Consider the following 22064-nt stretch of genomic DNA (forward strand, 5'->3'; position numbering starts at 1 on the left):
TAATATTCATTACTGTTTTACACGTGTTTGATCATTAGAAGCGTCACATTTCCAGAAAGAAGGCACAAGAGTTAGAAAATTGGCATTTTTCATGAATTAATGCTTTTTTGACAGTTCGAGCCAGCAGTTTTCGTGATAACAGAGCTGATTCTTAAATTGATAAGTTGGTATTTCACACATATGATCTTTATTCATTTTTGTGTCAAATAGCATTTTGCATTTTTCGAAAACATTCGTAAATGTGTCATTATTTACAAAAAACAAAAACCCACCTACCTCGATTTTGTATATATTGATGCGCAACACCAGCACCGGAAGTCGTGCAACCTATTTTTAGCGTATTCCCAGTGGGAATTTGATTGCGCGTTTACCACCCGTGGTAATACTGTCACAAAAATATAAGTGAGCATCAAGCAATGTAAAACGACAGGAAGTTTAGCACTTATTAACTTTTCATATAAATGAACCGCACTTGATAGAAGATTGTCGCAAATTGGTCGCATAGCTGCACAATAGGTGTCGTTATAGAATGCCTGGTTGCGAACCGCTAATTGAACCGAACCAGGCACCGTTGACCATTCGGTGCACCCAAACCAAAATACAAGCATGCGGCAAGCTTGTGAGAAGTTTGCCATAAGCTTGCCTGACAACTGGATATAGGTCAATAAAACTGAAAACTGAAAACTAAAACTTCTTGTCAAACAGCGTAATAAACTCTCTTGGGTACTTGAAACTATAAACGTCTCTTGAGTTTCTTTTATCTTATTCAAAGGGAAAGGAAATCGAGAATAAAGGAAATAAAAGCTTATGATTTTTATTGTTGTGTCACTTGTATTTTTAACATAAGAGGTTTGAACTGTGACTTACGGAGAAGAAGCAGAGTGCAAAGTATTCTAAAGGTCTTAAAAAGGCCGGAAATGATGGCGTTACGTAATTTATCCTGAAAATGTATAATAAAGTCTGGACTAGGCATTTTCATGAATAAGTGGCAAGCCATGAGTAAATGTAATACAACTGAAACTGTTTAAACCTGTTTTAAGATGAAAAAGTTGTGATATAAAAACGTTTGACGCGTTAAGGAAGTCCAAACTATGTCTTAGAATAAGCTTGAAATGTGCGAATCTATTTTATCATTTGCAAATATCTGAAAAAAAAAAGAAAAAAAAAAGAGAAAAAACCTATTTACATTTTATTAAATCAAAGTGTTAGCCATATTATTTGTTTGTTATTTTTCATTTGTTTCTTGTTTTTTATTATTTGTTTACTACTGTGAGAGGGGGCATCCGTGGCAGAGTGGTTAAGGTCTCTGACTTCAGATCACCCTCCTCAACAAAGTGGGTTCGAGGCTCACCCCTGGGCGTTGAATTCTTTATGTGATGAAGCCATCCAGCCGACATACGGAAGGTCTTTTGTTCTACCCAGGTGCCCGCCCGTGATGAAATAATGCACTGACGGACACATTTGGTCTTCCCCCACCATTAAAACTGGAACTTCGCCATATCACCTATAATTGTGTCGGTGCATTATGGTAGACTGTTAGTGTCATAGCGTCTATATTTGTGAGTTACCCTTAAAAATTAAATGCAGAATCAACAATTAAAATGAAGTACATACAACATACTAAAACTATATTGCAGATTGATCTATAGTATTGTTCGTTTTTGTTACCGACAGAATCATACTGCGACATTTCCAGATTTTGACGGCCACAGAAGCATATTGAAGTAATGTGGCTTAACATTACATTTATTTCACTTTTGGATTTATAAGTTACAGACATTTCGAACGTGTATCTTTAGACGTGGCAAACTAACTTTGGAAATATTGTATTTAAAGCTTAATAGCAACTGTTTATTATAGCTACATGTTCTCCATATTCTGTGTTACCTGATGATCGTCAGTCTACCGGCTCAGTGGCTGGGTTGGGGTCAAATCCGATTCCTGATTATTCAGACTAGTATATGGACGTATTGAAGCAGTTGGCGACGGACGAAAAGTTTAATGTGCTGTTGGATGTTATGTTGTGACTGAACCTTACGAACTGTAAAATAAATAACATCGCGTCGCATGTATACTTTAATAGTGTGGCAAATGAGCAAATTTGACACAGATGTTATTATCTGGTTAACACGTGTTCACGTGAGAGGAGACAATGCGTCCATACTGAGTAATACGTACATACAAGGATCTCTTTCCCGGTACTTAACCTGTCAAGATCTACAAGTGTCAGACAGAGCATTACTGAAACTCCGAAGGAAAATCAGGATGCACCTAAGCACCATTTCTCTGATTCCGTATTCATGCCTGATTCCGCAAATAAGCTCAAGCATATTTTTTACTAACCAATACCTTGTGCGTCACATCCGGGTCCCGGTGAACTGTTAAGCTCTGTGCAGACGACTACCATGTCCAAAATTTACAACCCAATGTCAAGGACATCATGCAGTCGATCGAACGGTTTGGCTCAGAATATAACAGTTACTTAGGACAGTTAGGGGTCAGTGAACCCCAACTGTATCATAAACTCAAGCAGCGAGCCTTCTTTTAAAATATTGAACATTGTAACTTTAAATGTATCTGACATTAAATCTAGGTTAAACTTCATATAATTCACATATCTGGTGGGAAAGTTTGATATTTTTTATTGCGCAGAATGCAAAATATATATAAAAAGGTACAAATATCAAACAGGGAAGATCATGTTCCAAAATCGCGGACATGATAAAAATAGCCTTAAAATAGAAAAAGTGGAAACTTCACAGGCCGCTCAACACGACAAAGACGAAAATGTAGCAGGCTCGGTTTGACTGAGCCAGTTCATGAACGGTAGTGGAAATTGATGCTACCGTCCACGCCCTCTAGCACCGGGTTGAGCAAAACTTTTACACATGTTACAAATACAAAAAAAATACAATTTAGAGACATCTGGAGATGTTCATGCGGCGGTGCACACGGAACCCTTCAATGAAAACTACTAAGTGTTAAAACAACCCAGGTATGCGTAAATCAGGTGGTTATGTATTTTTGTTTAATGTATGCTCTGTAATCATGTGGAAACAATACAACTTGATTCAAATGATCCTATTTGGCTAAAAGTGAAGAAAATGCTGTACTTTCTGACGATGATTAGTAATTGGTGTTATGTACAGTCCTCCAGAGTCTTCATAGTACTTTGATCAGGATGAATTGTTGAATTTTGAAAACGACTGTTTTTTTTATATGTACAATTTAAATATTAAATCTAGTGATATAACTACTGATGCTAACGTTCACGCAGCTATCTACTCATGAGGATCCGAACTGATACAGAAACAATTGCTGATTTCCTATTAAAATCTACAATTTACTCGAATGAGCTAATTTGCCTTATACTTATTGGACAGTTAAAATGAAATGTATTGATATTTACTTGTGAGCTAATGTATATGCAATACGATTTTTTTTATTATTATTATTTATCATGAAACGGACGCGTTCTCACGTTTGCATTTTCATTGGGGATTAGTACTGTAAAATACTATTGAAAAATACACAATTTTATCAATGAGTCTAAACTTAGAAAAATGCAAACATCAGAAACGAAATCGTACTGGAGTTAAATATATCACCAAATCACAGAAATCTTTGATAAACGAACAACATCTTTACCAACAATCAACCTGACTGTTTACATAATCTGCCGTACTGTTCCGTATGGATACTTAAAATATTCTGATAAAAAATGTATCCCTTAAATAAATGCCAGTTGTAAGAAATAAAAATGATTAATTGCTGAAAATTGTGTTCCACCTAGTTTTGTGAAATTTCAGCACTGTGACATTATTGTAAATACATTAAAACGAAGAGATGGAAAAGTTTTTGAAAACGGTGAGTTCTTAAAGGCATTGAACTAATCGAAATTGTGGCCCCTTTATGCAGTCGTTTCCCCGAATTCAATGTTCTGTATACGGACAATTGTTTAGTAGAGTAATATACATGTTTGATTTACTTTTTAATTTTCACTGGAAATGTTATTTGGTGTTTTTGAATTGTTCTCCTCAAAATGTAAGGCTTAGCCTTAAGTAGACTTTCTTCTGAAAGAAATGTGAAAATGGCTACAGTCGACGATTTTACGAGCATTTTGAAACTGTTTCGATTTGGTATAGGGACTGTCTCATGATTTTATCCGTAAAATAGTAAGATTTCTCTTCAAGTCTCCAATTAGCACAGAATTATCAGACTTTGTACCAGGCAATTCAGACACCAGATAATAGAGATTTTTAATCATTGTTAGCACTAATGACTTCGTGAGGAAACACAATGCTTTTTTCACGACTGATTTCATGTCTGTATTTGTTAAGGGCTGATTTTTATACCATAAACTAATATACTCTTCTTAGGCTTTTTGATTTCCAAAATAATCACTGGAAGGGAAGTACGTTTTAAATTAACACCAAAGTTTCGATGCTAATCGAATTGTGTTTTCTCAATAAAAGAAGTATATCTGTCAAGAACCTTATCAAGTTCCGATTCAAAAAGGTTTTCAGTTTTTATTTCAGTACAAAAAGATATATATCTTCTCATTCGATTAAAGTTCTCTCAGATCATATATCAGCAATTTGAAATTTCGGAAGGTCACTTTTTACTAGTTATAATTTCTTTTCACATTAAGAACTATTTTGACAAAGCAATGATCAAATCAAATGGACCAGAGTTACATTTCGGTACTTTTGTGCCACACGTTACCTCTGTGTGAATACTGAAATAAACATATTGCTCCAAGCCTATGGTAAAGACATAATTCTAAAAAATTCTGATATTGAGTTGGTGCCGTCCTGGATGTGTAAAATGGAGTCCCCTATTAACATACGTTTAAAATCTTGTGGCAGTATTCCTTCAATAAAATCTAACAATTCTGCATTAAATTGGCAACTGGTAGAAAAAGCCGGGGAACTAAAACCACCAATTACATGTGCAGCGTTGCAATATATTTGAAAAACAGTTTCCATATATACATGTACAGTGATATTGTTTGAAAATCAATTTTAATAATTCCATACGAAAAAAAAATCGAGATATGCCGTTACTTATCTCACTCCGTGAGAACTACGTTCCAACGCAAGTCATGTCTAAACGATATCATGTGACATATCTCAACGACTTCTGGTTACGGTATCGCTCAATATGACACGGCTTATATAATTTTCATATATATTAATTACTTTGATTATATTTACTTGTGTCTTGACATGAACATGAATTCAGATTCCAAATGTAATTGCATAGATTGATTAAAACTTTTAGATTTTTAAAACAGGCGTCTGTTATTAAGAAAATAAAAGCATTTTGCTATTTTCCAGAATAAAACAATATACTACACCTTTTTAAAAGCAATACTTACAGACAGTCAATGAACGATTAAAGGCAATGCCAGTTTTAATCTTAGAAATATATTTCTGCAACTGCTTTATCATAAACACGCAATATTTATTTAATATCATGTTTCTCACTCTAACCGATGATGTTACTAACTCTAAACGCGACACAGGCAAGCGTTACTGACACTCATCGAAGTATTGTGACATAACGCATTACTTATATTCGAGTAAAACATACCAGCAAGTCTGTGACTGAAAATCAGATTTTGTTCCAAGTGTGTACGCCTAGATTTTTTTTTATCATTTAATGGTATCCCCAAGATATCTTTGTCCAAATGAAAGCAATATGTACGAGGTGGCGCGGAGTTTAGTTATACTAATATATGTGCACACTTTAATTGTTGTCTGTAAAAAGATTCTTTTGAAGCACATGGCGCAACTAAGCAACATAGCGCGACTTTAGGAAGAATGAATGCATAGTTCTCGATGCAATTCTAAAAATCTTTTTTACAATTACTACACGTGTATTATTCATTATAGCAACGATATAAATTTTGTTCTTTAGCTAGAGTGGAACTGAAAATGTCCTAGTTAAAGAACTTAAAAACGTGATGACATCCATGAAACTGACGTCACAATTGACGACACGCACCTAATATGAAACTGGAAAGTCAATATGTATAGGTTATTAACTTTGTATGTGGATATATGCACTTGTTCTGAAGCGGTAATATTGCGCGACTTTAGGAAACTAAATGGAAAATAATTTTAGGTATGTAATAATGAAAAATATTGCACGATCGCGGTCCATTGAAACAAAAAGGAACAAACAAAAAGGAAAATATTTTCAGATGTGTAATAAGGAAAACATATTTCTTGCACACCGGACTGGCGTTTCCGTTGCGTTGATTTTACCCATGCCTGCATTTTCATGCTGGTAATGACAACTAGCGCTTCGTGCATTTATTATATATGGTATTTTATATGTGAACTAAGACAATATCAGGTACCCTGAGACCTTCTCTTCGTCCCTTTGTAGTATATTTCTCGGTCCAAAATACGTTATATTACGGAAAGAACATACCGTTACGATACAAAGGATAAAACTAAAGTGAAACTTTGTAATTGTGCTTCACTGAAACGGTATAACTTCAGTTTACGGACGTTAATTTCCTGCGCTGGGCGCACATACTCTTCCGTAAGAAAGAGTACTGCAAATAAAGAATTTCTATTTGCTTTGAATTTCTATTATTATATGTAAAAATACCATATGCAATAAAACAAGATCTGTTAGATACGCATAATTGTATTCGATATGCAAGAAAAATTGCAGTCATGTGTTAAAGAATTGGATAGATATATCCGTCCTGATGGCACTTGATTGCGAGAGATGTCTCAGGCTCCTAATTACATTCGCAGGTAATATTAAATGATTATCATGTGCGGACAAAATGAGCTTTATGCCTGCACATGATGACGAAAATATTTGTTAGGAAATAGCCAATTTATTTGTAAAGCTCTGGAAGTAATGCTTCACGATCCTGATTATAAATGCAATATTGATTACCGGCGTACGAATGTACGTACTATTTAATAAGTGTGAATGTAAAAGCTTTTTTGAGACCATTTAGTAACAATACGTCTCTACGAGACAATTAAAGATATTAAGGTTTGTGGTCATGGAAACTCCTTGGTGCTTCTCTGATCATTATTCCATATACGGACGGGCATCTTGGTAGAGCAAACGACTTACTGCAAGCGTATTGGATGGATTTCTTACATAAAAATCCCACATCCAAAGCTAAAGTTCAAGCACATAGTTGAAAGGGCAAGCGATTCGAAGTCAGCGACCATTGGCCGCCTTGGCCTTTCACGTTTTAACTTACATTGTGCGCACAGAATATACAATGCCATTTTAAATGATTTATGTAAAATTCATACAAATCATATTATAAATCTTGCTGAATGTAAATTAAGTCTAAACAAGATCTTAAAGGAATCTATTGCAACAAAACAGATCTTTTCACAAGAAATACGTGAAAAATGTCAAACTACACGGGATTTTAGTATATTAATCAAAAGATCTAATTAATTGTGAACTTAAAAGAAGCAAAGGGATTAAACAGAAAAAATAGCGAAATGATCACGAATGAATACTCCAGTCGCTGCGAACATAATTGAAGCGAAGACAAAAAAATATTTAATGAAACAGATAAAAAGCAAAAGTTATATTCTGCTTTTAGAGGAAGGGCCGCAGTAAAATACAAATCTGTCTGAGATTAAAATAATGCTTATCTCTGCATGACTTTCAATTTAAAGAAAGGAAAAGGGAGATTCAGTAAAACGACAAAGTAAAAGAGATTCGAGTTTCTGCACAACTTTTATGAATTGAGTTTGAAAAAGAAAAGTAAAAAGGGTGACTTTAATTGGAAAAAATAAGAAGAAGTGCCTGAATTTTGGTGTAGCTAAGAAATCATGTCGCATTTGCAAAAGTAATGAAAAGAAATGGAAAACACCAACTGCCCATGACTGCAGGAAAAACTGGAGCGGATCGTCAAAGGCAATGGAGCCATTCTTAACGGTTAATGGTTTGTTAAGATTAAAAGAAAAAGGACTGTGTGTTAAGAAATTGATAATGGACGATGATACAACGACTTTTGTACTGGCAAAAAGATCTTTATCGGATGACATCGAAAAGGCTGGCGATAAAAATCACATTATCAAGAATATGACCAATGAGCTGTACAAGATCAAAGATAAGAATAAAAACATGTCCGTTAAAACTATCAAATATTTCTCAAAATGTTTTTCATACGTACTCAGCCAAAACAAAGGGAATCCAGAAGGAATTAGATCGAACCTGAAAGCTGTAACACCACATGCATTCGGTTGTCACGATTATTGTAACGTAAGCTGGTGTAGATTTTTGTCGGACAAGGAAAATTACACACATAAATCACTCCCATTCGGGAAAGATCTCGTTGGAGAAGTATTACGGACAGACTTGGAAGCCTTATTCTCACGGTATTCGTCAGAAGCAATGTTACATAAACTTTCTGATCTTCAGTCATCAAACCTGAATGAAAACTTGAACCAGATGATAGCAAGGAAGGCCCCAAAAGCTGTACATTACTCAGGATCGGAAAGTCTCGATTATAGAATTTCGGCGGCAGTTTCGCAAAAAAATGAGGGTCAATTTTATCTGGTGAAGGTTTGTTCCTTTCAATTCTATTCCAAGTCGAAGTACTGTAAGACTTTAATTTAAATGTATAACAACAAGTTAAAACTATTTCATTACATTTCTTTTCTTACATTGCTAGTGTATAAAAAGAACCCGGATGGAGCTTTCAGCAGGAAAATATAATAGGGTTATTATAACAGTAGCTCGATCTGGGATGCTGTATTCGGCTCGAGTGGATTTTTGCCAGATCGGATCTCACGATCGCACAAGCGCCGAGTGTGATCCGACGTTGCAAAATCCACGAGAGCCGAATACAAAATCCCAGATCTTGCTGCTTTAAAATGACCCTTTTATTATATATCTCTACCTTTTTCTTTTTTTTTCTTTTGTTATTTAACGAAATCTTCAATGTTTATCGATATTAAAATAGCACTAAGTGAAGTGTTTATGATTAAACTAAGTATTTATGTGCACTATTTATAGAACTGTGTCCTGTCATACTTATTAATGAAAGTAGCCCGGCAGCATACAGAAGGTAAAATACGGAATTTAAAAAGTACAATACGGATTTTTTTCTGTCTGTTAATTTATAATTGTGAAATACAAGCCGATGTTTTTTTACAGAATTCATATAGGTATATAATAGAAGGTTTGCACATATTCATGTGCCTGCGCATGTGTAAAGAACCGATACACGTGACTCTTTACTTAATGTTGGTGAGTTTCAGATGTAGGATTTGGGGGCTTGAACTTTCGATTACAGTATTATCAGTGGTAACTATTTATGTATTCAATCCCTTTAAACTAAGGAAAATTATCATAAGAGTAGAAAATTTATGATAATTTGTACTTTTAACAATATTTTTTCAGGTCAATGAAACTCATAACCTTTCTCCAGGGAAATTTACACAAAAGAAATTAAATGCGCTAGACCAAAAGAGAAATTTGCGGAAACATTCTGATATGACTATAGAGAAAAAGAGAAGACGGCTTGAATTAAAAGAGGCTAGACTGTCCAATCAAAACACACATGAAGTACTTGAAGGGAAAACATACGAATCCGGAGTGAGTATTTTGGACGATACAGAAAGTATAGACATTGAGGAAATTCCGGCGCTGGACACATTTACCCCTACATGCACAACCATTGAAAATGTCGAACTGGATAATTTCATCATTTTTGGTCTGGAAACAACTGGGTTAAGTATGTATAGTTATATATTACTAAGTCTGTTTTTTTTTGTTTCTGATTCAAAGCCGTTTAACAGTATTTCAGTTATGTAACGACAGACAGTACACCTAACCAGTGTCCGAGTACAAACCGCAAGTAACTGTCAATTTCTCCACATGAAACAGAGGAGAAGGAGGACGAATTTCGTATGTAGTAAAGTCGTCATGGAAAACATATCCTTCGGCCGGGGATCGAACCCACGACCCCGCGATCCGGAGATTCTATTAAATTAAGCGGGTGGGATCACTGGGATGTATAGTAATAAGGCAGGAAACAAATTTCAAAGTCTTTCAAGTTTTATTCATTCATTTTGGTTTGAATTTGGTATTTGCTTAAGAAAAATTGTTTCTAATTAAGATTTCTGCATGGATAAAACAAAGAAATAAATAAAACGAAGGAAACTGTACAACCTTGGGTTGTTTTGTTATTTACATGATCGCCAGAATCCTGAAAACAGGTTATTTTATTGGTATATAGTCTAAAAGCATATTTGGATACAGCTGAAAATAAGAATCGGATATTCTCGGACTGCAACGCATATCAACGAATGTCTGTGACATTGAGCGAAAAATCAGCAGATGCTGTGATACGCATGCATCAAATGGGTGATTTTACATACATGTGTTTCGATGCGCCATGTCGTGTTTTTTTTTACAAATGTATAGCGTAAAATGCGTTGCTGTGTTACATAAAATATCATTTAGGGTCCACAACATTGACATGCAAAGCACTCAATACTGTCCAGCGTTGAGTTGCTTTAACCTGTTTTAATGTGATAAAAGTGTTGCATACCTTTTTAATGCGCATATTGATATAATATTTATTTGATTAAAAGTTGTTTTTTTTTGTATTTCAGATTTTGATGTTGATATCATACAAATAGCAGCGACGGACATGACGACCGAGAGTCAGTTTCAAATGTATGTACGACCACCGTCTGGCTACATTCCTAAAAGAGTTACTGAAATCACGGAGTTAGAGATGCACGGTTTGCAAATGTACCATAAATTAATTCCGGTGAAGTCTACTGGCATTAAAGTAGCTCTAGAACTATTTCAAAATTGGATAAAACAATTTAGCAGATGTGTATTGGTTGCACACAACGCTAACTACGACGCAAAAGTATTTATGAATGCATGTGAAATGCATTCTATTAATATAGATAATCTGATAGGATTTGCAGATAGCTTGAAACTTTTTAGAAAGTTATACCCTGACAGAAAAGGCAAGGGCGCTCATAGCCAGTCATCATTAGTGAATGATATTTTTCACAAGAGTTATGATGAACATAACGCCATTGCAGATGTTTCGTGTTTAAAAGAGCTTCTGCTATCGGTTGAAAGTGTAAAAGAAAAATTGTCAGTATTTTCTGTTAATGATGTGAATCAGTCAATCAAGCGTATCAAAAATGAAAAAATGTTTTACAAAACTTATACGCAAATGATATATGATAAAATGATACCAAAAAGTCATGCGAAAAACCTTGCCGGTAGAGGTCTGAGTTTAAAGCATTTAGAAACAATACATGAACGTTCCGGAGTTCAAGGTTTGCAAGTAATCTGTAAAGGTATTTCAACAAATCCAGCGAAAGTTGCCACAAATATTTCAGCGGCATTCTCAACTACAAAAACAGATCAGTCTTGAATACGGAGCCAGATACAGAGTTATACAAGATAATCCCATTCACTGGATACTAACCTCAACAGTTACAGCATATGTTTCAGAGTTTATGTTATATTTATCTATATATCCGAGTTTGCAGAATGATATCACATTTTGATGCGACTATGACAGAAAAACAGCGATTTCCCTTCATGTATACACGCGCCGCCAGAGGGCGCTCGTCAAAGGAAATGTGGAACAAATGAAAGACAGCAGACGATAGCACATACAGACCTAGTATCAGCCTTTATATAATACTTCGAAATTTCTATCAGCTAGTCATCATTAGTAAATGACATTTTTTATATAGTAATATAAATAAAACTAGCGTCTTTAAGAAAATCGTTTAACAGACACTGAAGTTTATTTCTAGATAATATACAGTGTACTTAGATTGTAAATTACTTAACACTAAATAATGTGAATCTATTTTAGTAAAGAAGATTACATTTCTTTTGTGCCATTTCATTGACCTGTATATACAAAAAGTATCTACAAAGGACATAATGAACAAAACGTTTGTGTGACGTTAACACCATAAATGACGTATCAACGTCGCGATATCAAGCTTACCAACAGAAATGAAATGTAAATTTACAAAAAATCTGCCGTGAAGACCCCCTTTTTTTATTTTATTTTCTTGTTCAGAAAAGATTAAAGAAGAATATATTTGAAAATCAGGAACTTTGACCGTTCCGTTTTATTTTATATCGGCTAAACTGAAATACATTGAATTTTTTCGCTATTTTCCCCCACCCCTACTACAGATAACTCTTTATTTAAGCATTTTCCAAATGAAATAACTTAAAAAACGCAATATGTAAACAAAAACATTGAATTCAGTTATATTCCTGAGTTCGGAAAATGTAATCACATCAATTTCAACGCGATTATGACAGAAAAACGGCGGTTTTCCTTGAAAAGTACATGTGCCGCTAGGGGGCGCTGCTCAAAGGAAATTTAGGCTCGGAAATATTTTATTTCTTCACTAAATGAAAGACAAAAGATTGTAGTACATATATACCTGATATCTTTCTAATATCTCATACTTCGAAATTTTCGAAGGAACCCCGCGAACCACCTTAAAAAGAAAATCGGGGGATGAAAACAACGCGAAATAATGAAATTTTCAGGAAATGAGCCTGTTCAGAAAGAACGAGGAAGAAAGACGTGCAGTAAAATATAAAACAATAAAATTGTAATGTTGTTCCAAGTATTAAAACCTTTCAGGTTCTCTGACCGCTTTTGATAAATATAAAATATAAAATGAAATGCATAACATGTAGACACTTTTTCAAAACTGAATGCATGTGTAGTGGTTCAGCAGAACACCACTATTGTGTAGGAACCACCAACAATGTTTACAACATTGCCATGGAATTTGATATAAATGAAAGTAATTCTATAGCGAACACCTGAAGATACTTGTTTCTATTGTAGAGCATAAACTCTACCTTTAAATTTTCATGCTGAAATTGTATATGATTTTATGCATCCATTTAAAAGAATTTTACTCCAGCGTGCGTAAGACTATAACGTGTAAAATGGTGACGACAAATACATTTGTCAAACTGATTAAATTGTTGTACCTTTCTCGGGCGTACGTGTCATCCAGTCATCCAGTCATTTATGAAAGTGTCACAAAATATTCTCGACGTAAAGATGAAATGAACATAAGAATTTTCTACAAATTCAGATGGTAATTATGATATTGAGACTTTGCAACACTCTATGTGAGACGTCGTCACATATTGTCTGTAATCGTTGCGGACTTGCAACATTTATGTGGCTTACATAAGTTTATTTGAAACTAGTTCGTTGTATCTTCCAATCTGCTGCAAATAGCTAATATAGGTTCCACACATCAAACTCATCTTTTAAGTTATGAAAACGTAGAATCAATTGTTTATTGCACAAAGTCATTTGGAGCGACACCGTAACTTCATCGTTGAGATAAGTCACATTAAATCGATGAAACTTGACATACGTTGGAACGTAGTTCTCCTGGAGTGTATCTTGCATATATTGATTTTAATTTCTACACTTCACTACAATGTCTCCATCATCTTTATGTTTTCGTTTTACAACACTTATTCTGTAGCCAGACAGATTTAGATCGGATGTTTCATATTGATTGATGTTACTTACCGTCTGAATACCATGTCTCAGTAAAGTGATAAGTCTATTTCTCTTCTCTGAAATATTGGCCTATAATCTGGTTCTCATTTCAGCCTGTTGATAGTTTTAAAGTGTTAGGTATCTAAGTCATTTTGAAATCATTGATATAAAACGCTATGCTAGTGGAAAGCATGTACAAACCCGGCCAGTTTTGCCTTGTATAAAGCTGCGTTACTGGTCTAGAAAGGCATTCATTTTATTATTATTTGCATTCGAATAGATGGAATACATCTTAATCTGTTAAGATATGTTCCGTTTTGTGTGGTCTTGAAAGAGTTCCTATTTCCACCATTGGATCTTTTAAAAGCTTATAAATGGTATTGTCTATTTCTTAAAGAGTGTGTGTGTGTTCAACTCGATAGTGCTTCCTCACTGGAATATCACGCCGTAAACACGCGACATGATACCCACCCGGTCCTTTATACTGACACCGGGTAGTCCTAGTACTATCCTGTTAATGCTGATCGCTAGACGAGGAAGCAACTAGTACCATTTTCTGTACGTCTTTGGTATGACGCGTCCAGGGATCGAACCCACGACCTCCCGCATTCGAAGCAGGCGCTCTACCACTAGGCTACCGAGGCGGTATTTCTTAAAGAGAATAATTACGGATAATGTGAATAAAATGTAGGTCTAATGTCTGTTTACCTATGCATGGCAGAACGAATAATCTAAAATCATATGACTTTTTATTGTATTCGTGAGCAGGCCCTTCCCCAGCCGCATAAGGCGCGCTTAAAACACGAAATACAGCTTCCCGCAGCGCTTAATTATCCCGCGCGGTGCCTCAATTATTAGCGCAGCGTCTTAAATCAGTAAGCGATTTCATCCCTGTGAGATACCTCAGGTAAATATCGATCGGGGAAGTTTATGAATACACAGTGTAGCTAGCTGTTTACCGTGTACTGATAAGGATTTAAAGACGACACGTGTTGACGAAAGTCTTGTGTTTTCACAAGTTTGCGTTAACTGGAGCAGGAGTGATTGGATTATAATTAGTTAAAGATTATAATTAGTCTATGCAACGAAATGGGATAACAACTGGTGACGGCAGGCATGGGTAAGTTAATTGTTATCGAGTAATAATTAGCAGAGAAAGGCAACTGTAGTAAAATGACCAGTGATTCTTTGACTGAAGTTGTTCCGGATGAACTGAAGCAAACTTTTTCGAGGATGTTTAATTACCATTGTTTAAGATGCTATTAATTTCTAAATATTAAACTTTATCTACTATGATATTTTTGTTTCACTTTGCTTTTGTATCTCTCAAAGTAAATATGAAAAGACCAAATGATACAAATTTCAGTGGAATAACAAAATTTAGGGCAGGTTACCTAACCATCGTTCCTGGGAAAGACCAGTTCCAAATAAGCAACTGCCTACTTTCTCACGTAAAGAACCGGGCTAGTCGGTAAAAGGGATGAATGAATTCTCTTCTGCTGTATTTCAAGGAAGTCAATATTTCTATGCTAAATAAACATTGATTTATTTATTTACTGACTATATTTACAGCATCATGTATGGTCCAAAGAATTTTAGAAGAAAAAAAAAAACCAGGAAACTTATCAACAACAAAAAAGTTATGATTCATTTTGTCAAGTCATTGAAACATGTCATTGTAACTTCTGTTTCATTTCAGGCTCTTTCATCACGCTTCTCCCTTGAAGAAGACCGGGCGGTTATTGATTGGGCAGAGGCGAATCTTAGCCACCCTTACCACAGATGAACACTTTGAGCACCATGGAGTGGATTGTTGGTAATCTGTCCGAGTCTCACCCAAACCTGAGCAAAGTCGCTACAGTGGGACTGCTTCTACCAACCTCCACAGCTGGTGTGTATACATGTTCTTTCTGAAACTTGCTGCTTGCAGTAAAATACATAGTTAAACTTGAAATACAGAACCTGCTTCTGTGTGTAAAAAAGCTGCAATGGTGTTGTTAACACCCACAAATATTTAACAGAAATACTGTTGCAATTCATTGTGCAGAAGAACACAAGATAAATGTCAAATCTTAGGAACTTTTACAATATAAATCCATCCTTGGTTATCCTTGCTCTGGGAAAATAACAAATACTTTTTTTTGTACTTTCAGATTGTGAGAGAGGTTTCAGCAGTTGAATGTGTAAAGACCACCCACCATTCACCGGTGAGCATGAAAGTGCTTAATGCCTTACTCATGGTGTCCATGCAGGGACAAAAACTGAATGACTTTAATTTCAGTGGTGCAGTAAAGGAATGGCACAGAGCCAAAGACAGACACTTACCGGTATATGAAAACAAAAATGCCTATGTGTTGTTAGTGTTAGTACAAAAGAAGTGGAAGGACATATGTGTTGTTCGAAAATACATATAAAAGAAGTGGACATCTGTCATGTCTGTGTAGTGTATATGATATATTGATGGTTATATGATTATGTAAAAATGTAGAAGTAATGAAATACATGTTGTTGTGTTTTTTTTTTGCATATGGTATACTTAAAAAAGCACCATTTGGGTTCGATTTTTTAAAAAAAATCGATCACGGGAGGGGAAACCCCTTCCGCACCCACCCCTTATCCCGCCACGCAAACTTTACCCCGGCGCCTTAAAAATTTCTGGGGAAGGGCCTGGTGAGGGATTATTATTTGCGGATTTCGTGGTTGCATCAGTCCACGAAATTAAACTCTAACCGAATCATTAACATTTCCATTCATTTTAATTTTCAATTGTCAAAAGCCAAGAGTTTATGTCTAAACCATGAAATTTCGTGCCAACGAAGTTAAATGGTTTCACAGTAATATATATCCATTAAGACAGATAAAAAACTTTCAACTATTTGAACAGACCTGTAATCTAATCTAAACTGCCCGATTCGTATACATGTTCTCAACTTATTCAGGTTTACATACGATATCATCGCTCAAAACAAATGATAATTATTGGTTATAAAGCTATAAATACAAACGTTCGGCCAAAATAATTCTTGTCTAGGAAGACTTTTATATGTGTTTGATCTGCTGATTGATAAAACATAACTGCATGGATATAATTATTTTCTATCATAAAAATAAAATATATGATTTACAAAAAAAATGATGGAAAACTGTCGGTTTTAATAATGTGGGAGAATAAAAGGTATTCAAACATGTCTTTTCGTTATTTTCAAAAACATTGATATTGTTTTGTAATTAAATGTGTTCTGAAATTCAATTAAATTTAATATTTACTTATTGTCGGTAACCGTTTACCAATTGCAGAACATAAGTTGCATACATTTATATAGCTTTTGGTGAACATTTTTACTGTGATGTGGGTAATTCTTGTGTTTCTATTTACAGGTTTGTTACCTAAATACAATACGCCATTCTTTGAAGTTCCTATTTACTGGTCTATAACCTACCTGAATTACACCTGCCATTTGTGGTGTGGTTGGTATTAATTCTCCCATATTGAGTGTATGCACGATTTGAATGTACACTACTAAGTAGTCTGTGTTCAGACCCAGTGTTTTGTTCACAGGAGATAACTCCTGAGGCTATTCAAATTTTGTATAATTATGTCTCTCTTTTCTTCTCATAACACTGGAGATAATCAGAGCTAAGACTGATGAAGTCAGAGTATATAAAAGAATTATTTAGAGACGGGACAGTATACAAATTTTAAAAATCACAAATTTGCGTTGATACCAGTGCAAAGCAATCACACAAAAAAACATATTTGAGAAATGTCAGGAAAGTGTAGAGCGAATGTACTGCACATACTTCATCATGTGACATTTTCAGCCTGCCGGTTCCGTTAAATTCCGGTTTCACAATACTACATTATGTGACAGAAATGGCCCAAAGTGCACACCTCACGTGACTTGTCATGTATTAACTGCAAATGACTGGCCTAAAACATATGTATATTTCTAAAGCATGTGAACAGACGAAATTAATAGTGGTAAGAAAGGTGTCTCATAACTGCTTACTTTTTTCGCAAATTTGAGTTGAATCAAGATGGATGGATGACCGTTTCCATTTCGTCCGACTTCTGTTACCTCAGGTTAGATTTTAGACCCGACCGTCTACACGGAGCTAGGAAAATCGATTCAAGCATTCATTTATTTAACACAACAATTACTCGTCCGTAGAAATCCTTAGTTCTATAAACATCATAAATAACGAGTTGAATATAAAGGCCTATAAAATACATCTACCTATTCTATTCAAAAAACGTACTGGCCCATGCCTCTTAAACCAACCTCAATACGTGGAGCGATTTAATATGCTGGCGTTTGTGATGTGAGTAATTCCTACTTTCGAAATCGCTTTAGCTAACTTTTACAAATATGAAGATCAAACACAGGTAAATAGTTTGATATTTGGATTTTTGATTTATCTTTATTAAGTTTGAATTAATTTTACTCGGTTGGGAATACAAGATTCGACAAATATGTTTACTACATACTTTAAGTCGGTTTTCGTACCCACTTTAACTCGTTCTCACGTACTACCCGTATTGTAAACACGGTTTGTTGACCAAGGGAATGTTTGATTCAATCTATAGTATGTGCTTATGTTAACATGTTTCCAACCATTATATAACTGTATAGAAGTCAATACTGATAAGATAAGCTATTGTGACCCTCTCGGGTATGACACTTGATATGATATGCACATTTTCAATGTCAGAGGTTGTACAAAAACTGATCTAATGTGTCTAATTTAGAAACAAACAAGCAAGAAAAACATTTAAGTATATGAAATAATTTTGTAAATCAATATGTATTTTAATATAACTAAGAGTTTCATTTGAACAAAAACATGTAACTCATTTACGTATTATGCTGTATAACATCATCTCAGTTAATAAATATGAACTAGAATTAGCAACAAGCACATGAAAGATAACTCTTGCAAACACTTGATTCAGGATTTCAATAAAAAAAATGTGACCACAAAAAAAATTGAAGTGCTCTCATTCGCTTTTTAAAACTAGCTTATTGTGTTGCATAGAGGGTATCTTAAATATTGTGTGATTTTTAAGACCGGAAAGTGTGCAGATTGGACATTAGACACTGTTTACCAAAGTGAAAGTACCATGTATTAGAATCGGGCTAAAATTTTCATTTTCATTTTTTTTATTGAATGGCTGCGTAATCTCTCTAAAGAAATTAAGGAAATGTACCTTTGAAATAGATAAATAAGTCATATTAAAATAAATTAAATACATATAGCAGAAAAAATGCATTTGCATAAAAATACTGAAACATTTCTTACGTGTCAAAATCTAGAACCTGACTTTAATACCCTATAAAACTTTTTCAGTAAATTTTATGTTCAAAAACAGAATTGATTTGTCTTTTATACACATATAAGAGTCAAAAATGTAATCAAAACTAACAAAAGTGGTAGCGTAGCTGTTGCTACTTAAATCCACAGTGCAGATAATTAAATCAAAATAAAGTAATTATCGTATTATCATTTTCTAGCTGTATCGGTGTAGATGTTTATTGTTCTGTTTAGCTTTACTATGAGTACAGTACACTCAATGCAACCTCACATTTTGACATAGGTACTCCGCATATTAATAGGACACTAGATGATTTATTATCAGAACAAGTTAGCATCCCATTTTTTGCATAATAACATAACGATTTGATAGGAGAACACGGAACATGTCAACATACCATGAAATGTCCCGACATATGACAGCTGCGGCGTTCCATAAAATCCCTAGTATCAGTAATTATTTGATGATTTTCTTAACTCGTTATGTGTATGAAATGTTAACGCTGCTAAGTTGATGAAAGTGTCTGACACTGAGAAAAAAAAAAGAAATATAACATAATATAGAGTGCTGTTCATCTTCCACTTTCCTATTATATGTCTAACTTGTTTGTACGTATTCAAAATATACATACTGCTTGAATTGACGTATCGAAGGGAATTTTTTTTATTAAACAATTAGATGTTGCTCCAAAGTTTAATGTTTTTAAATACGGCCACTTGTGCAGTTTTCCACGTTGTCGTTCCTATTTGCATTCCTTAATAGATCTAGTGAACATGAATCTAATGTTCGAAATTCAAATTTCTTTGATATATATTTTTCAACGTACATGAAATTATTTGCTTCTTAGTAACATTCTTAACTTTTTGCCGGATATATTTCTTTGCCATTCCTCACCACAAACCCATTCGGCGGGGGATACCAATTCATCGAATTTGCCTGTTGTTATAGAAATAGTGCAAAATTAGCATGCAATTAGTATACAATACAAATAAAACACCAATAAAACACTACAACAAAACAGCAATTCTATATTTCATATGCATATGAAAGGAGTCTGAATATATACTTATGATTTACTTCTTTTTTCTATACTATTGAATAAAATCAAATCAAATCAAATTTATGCTAATGCTGTACTTTTTATAGAAAGCAATAAGTTAATGGTAACATGTAAATTCAGGTTGTGATCAATATATTGTTGTTGCTCTTTGAAAACCCTGTATTGTCCGTATTGTGTGTGTTCGGGTTTAATGTCTTTTCAACAATTTTTCAGTCATATAAACGACGGTGTCTACTTGTAGCAGTGAGCACAATGCCCAACTTTATAGTGCTGCCTCACTGGAATATCACGCCGTAGACACGTGGCATGATACCCCACCCAGTCACATTATACTGACACCGGGCTGACCAGTCCTAGCACTATCCTCTTAATGCTGAGTGCCAAGCGAGGAAGCTACTAGTACCATTTTTTACGTCTTTGGTATGACGCGGCCTGGGATCGAACCCACATCCTCCCGCACTCGAAGCGGACGACATGGCACTTCATCCTTCCGTCTGTCTGTAACATTTTGTGTCCGCTCTTTATCTCTTAAACCCCTTGAAGGATTTTCTTGAAACTTGGGTCAAATGATCACCTCATCAAGACAATGTGCAGAATCCATGAGTCAGCCTTTTTGGCTCAAGGTTAAGGTCACAACTCAAGGTCTTATGTTTGAGCCTCCATTTCTTGTCTGCTCTGTATCGCCTAAACCCCTTAAAGGATAATCATGGAACTTCACTCAAATGTTCACCTCATCAAGACAATGTGCAGAACTTATGAGTCAGTCATGTCGGCTCAAGGTCAAGGTCACAACTCTAGGTAAAATGTTTGAGCCTTCAATTTTGTGTCCGCTCTACATCTCCAAAACCTCTTGAAGGATTTTTATGAAACTTGGGTCAAATGATTACCCTCAACCTTTTCACTATCCATAACAGTGGCGGGGGATATAGCTGTCTTTCAGACTTCTTTGTTATAATGGGCTTTATTTCACATGTGAAAGTAGCTGTGCAGACAAAACGTTTAGCTGCCAATCTCGGGTTTGTGGGTTCGAGTCCTACGTCTAACTATACTTTTTTTTCAAATTTTATCAACAGTCAGGAAAATTGATTATATTTTATGGTTCATTTATCGAAAAAAAATACACTTGTATTCAAGTTAACCGAAATGTCAAATAAAAAAATCTTTAAAAGTATGATAGATAAAAAGACAAATAACTTGTCTCCAGCGTTTCCAGAAAACAGATACTACAAGAGAAAACAAATAAATTCGTGAAAAATGTTACATAAAATTTCATTACATTGAATTTAGAAAAATGGTCTGAGGAAATTTCGAACCCGTGGTAACGTGCGTGGAGGTCTGACACCTTACCACTACGCTACCGTGCCATTAGTTAACTATATAGGTTATTTTAGTAATATAGATCCTTTCAGTGAAGATACAGATATTGCGTAAACTTACGAAAACGCCCGAAAATATTGGCGGAGATCAGCGAGTGCCAGGTCAATACATACGGACAATATGTCACTTTTTAAATGAAAACATTTGACATGCGTTTCAATAGCATTAAAGTATTTCAAACAAATGCATATTTAAATCGTGAAAGAAAAAGTAGATTTTAGCTCACCCGAGTACGAACTGCTTAAGGGTGAGCTATTGTGGTCCGTCGTCCATCGTCCGTCGTCCATCAACATTTTCCTTTAAACAACATCTTCCCCTAAACTAGCAGGCCAATTTTGATGATACTTCACAGTGATGTTCCTTGGATAGACGTCTTTAAAACTGTTAAAAAAATTGAATTCCGTTCAGAACTCTGATTGCTAAGTCAACCGGAAGGAAAAAAATTAAAGATCTTCTTGTCCAAAACCACATATTCTAGGGCTTTGATATCTGGTATGTAGCATCATCTAGTGGTCATCTATCAAGATTGTTCAAATTATCCCCCTAGGACCAAATATTGCCCTGGGAGTCACATGGTTATATAGACTTATATTGGGAAAAAAACTTTGAAAATCTTATTGTCCAAAACCAAAGAGCCTGGGGCTGCAGCATTATGTAGTGTTTTTAGCTCGACTATACGAAGTATAAGGAGAGCTATCCTACTCGCCCCGGCGTCGGCGTCGGCGTCTTTCCGCGTCCCCACCTTGGTTAAAGTTTTGGTGCAC

The 22064-nt window shown here is 35.0% G+C and overlaps 2 protein-coding genes across 3 annotated transcripts in view; both read left to right on the forward strand.

The window, feature by feature from the left end:
* Positions 1-7920: 7920 nt before the first annotated feature.
* On the forward strand, positions 7921-12158 carry LOC128559651 (uncharacterized). Its single transcript, XM_053551962.1, has 3 exons — positions 7921-8568; positions 9409-9742; positions 10626-12158. The coding sequence occupies exons 1-3, from the start codon at positions 7921-7923 to the stop codon at positions 11411-11413; spliced, it is 1770 nt and encodes a 589-aa protein (XP_053407937.1). The 3' UTR covers positions 11414-12158.
* Positions 12159-14351: 2193 nt separating this feature from the next.
* LOC128559376 (protein mono-ADP-ribosyltransferase PARP14-like) overlaps positions 14352-22064 on the forward strand; it is a 28452-nt gene continuing 20739 nt past the window's right edge. The window contains exons 1-3 of one of the 2 annotated variants that reach the window (XM_053550723.1): positions 14352-14669; positions 15249-15440; positions 15703-16724. The gene's annotated coding sequence lies outside the window, so the exon portion shown is untranslated. Of the gene's footprint in view, positions 14670-15248; positions 15441-15702; positions 16725-17674; positions 17937-22064 lie in introns of those variants that run through there. The other variant, XM_053550724.1, reaches the window with a different exon arrangement.

This window comes from Mercenaria mercenaria, chromosome 9 (assembly GCF_021730395.1).
Source record: "Mercenaria mercenaria strain notata chromosome 9, MADL_Memer_1, whole genome shotgun sequence".
NCBI lineage: Eukaryota > Metazoa > Mollusca > Bivalvia > Venerida > Veneridae > Mercenaria > Mercenaria mercenaria.

Excerpts from the sequence above, each read along its gene's own strand:
- LOC128559651 (XM_053551962.1), top strand. The coding sequence starts at position 7,921 with ATGGAGCCATTCTTAACGGTTAATGGTTTGTTAAGATTAAAAGAAAAA. Across the intron at positions 8,569-9,408 it reads GTCAATTTTATCTGGTGAAG|GTCAATGAAACTCATAACCT; the intron begins GTTTGTTCCTTT and ends ATATTTTTTCAG. Across the intron at positions 9,743-10,625 it reads TCTGGAAACAACTGGGTTAA|ATTTTGATGTTGATATCATA; the intron begins GTATGTATAGTT and ends TTTGTATTTCAG.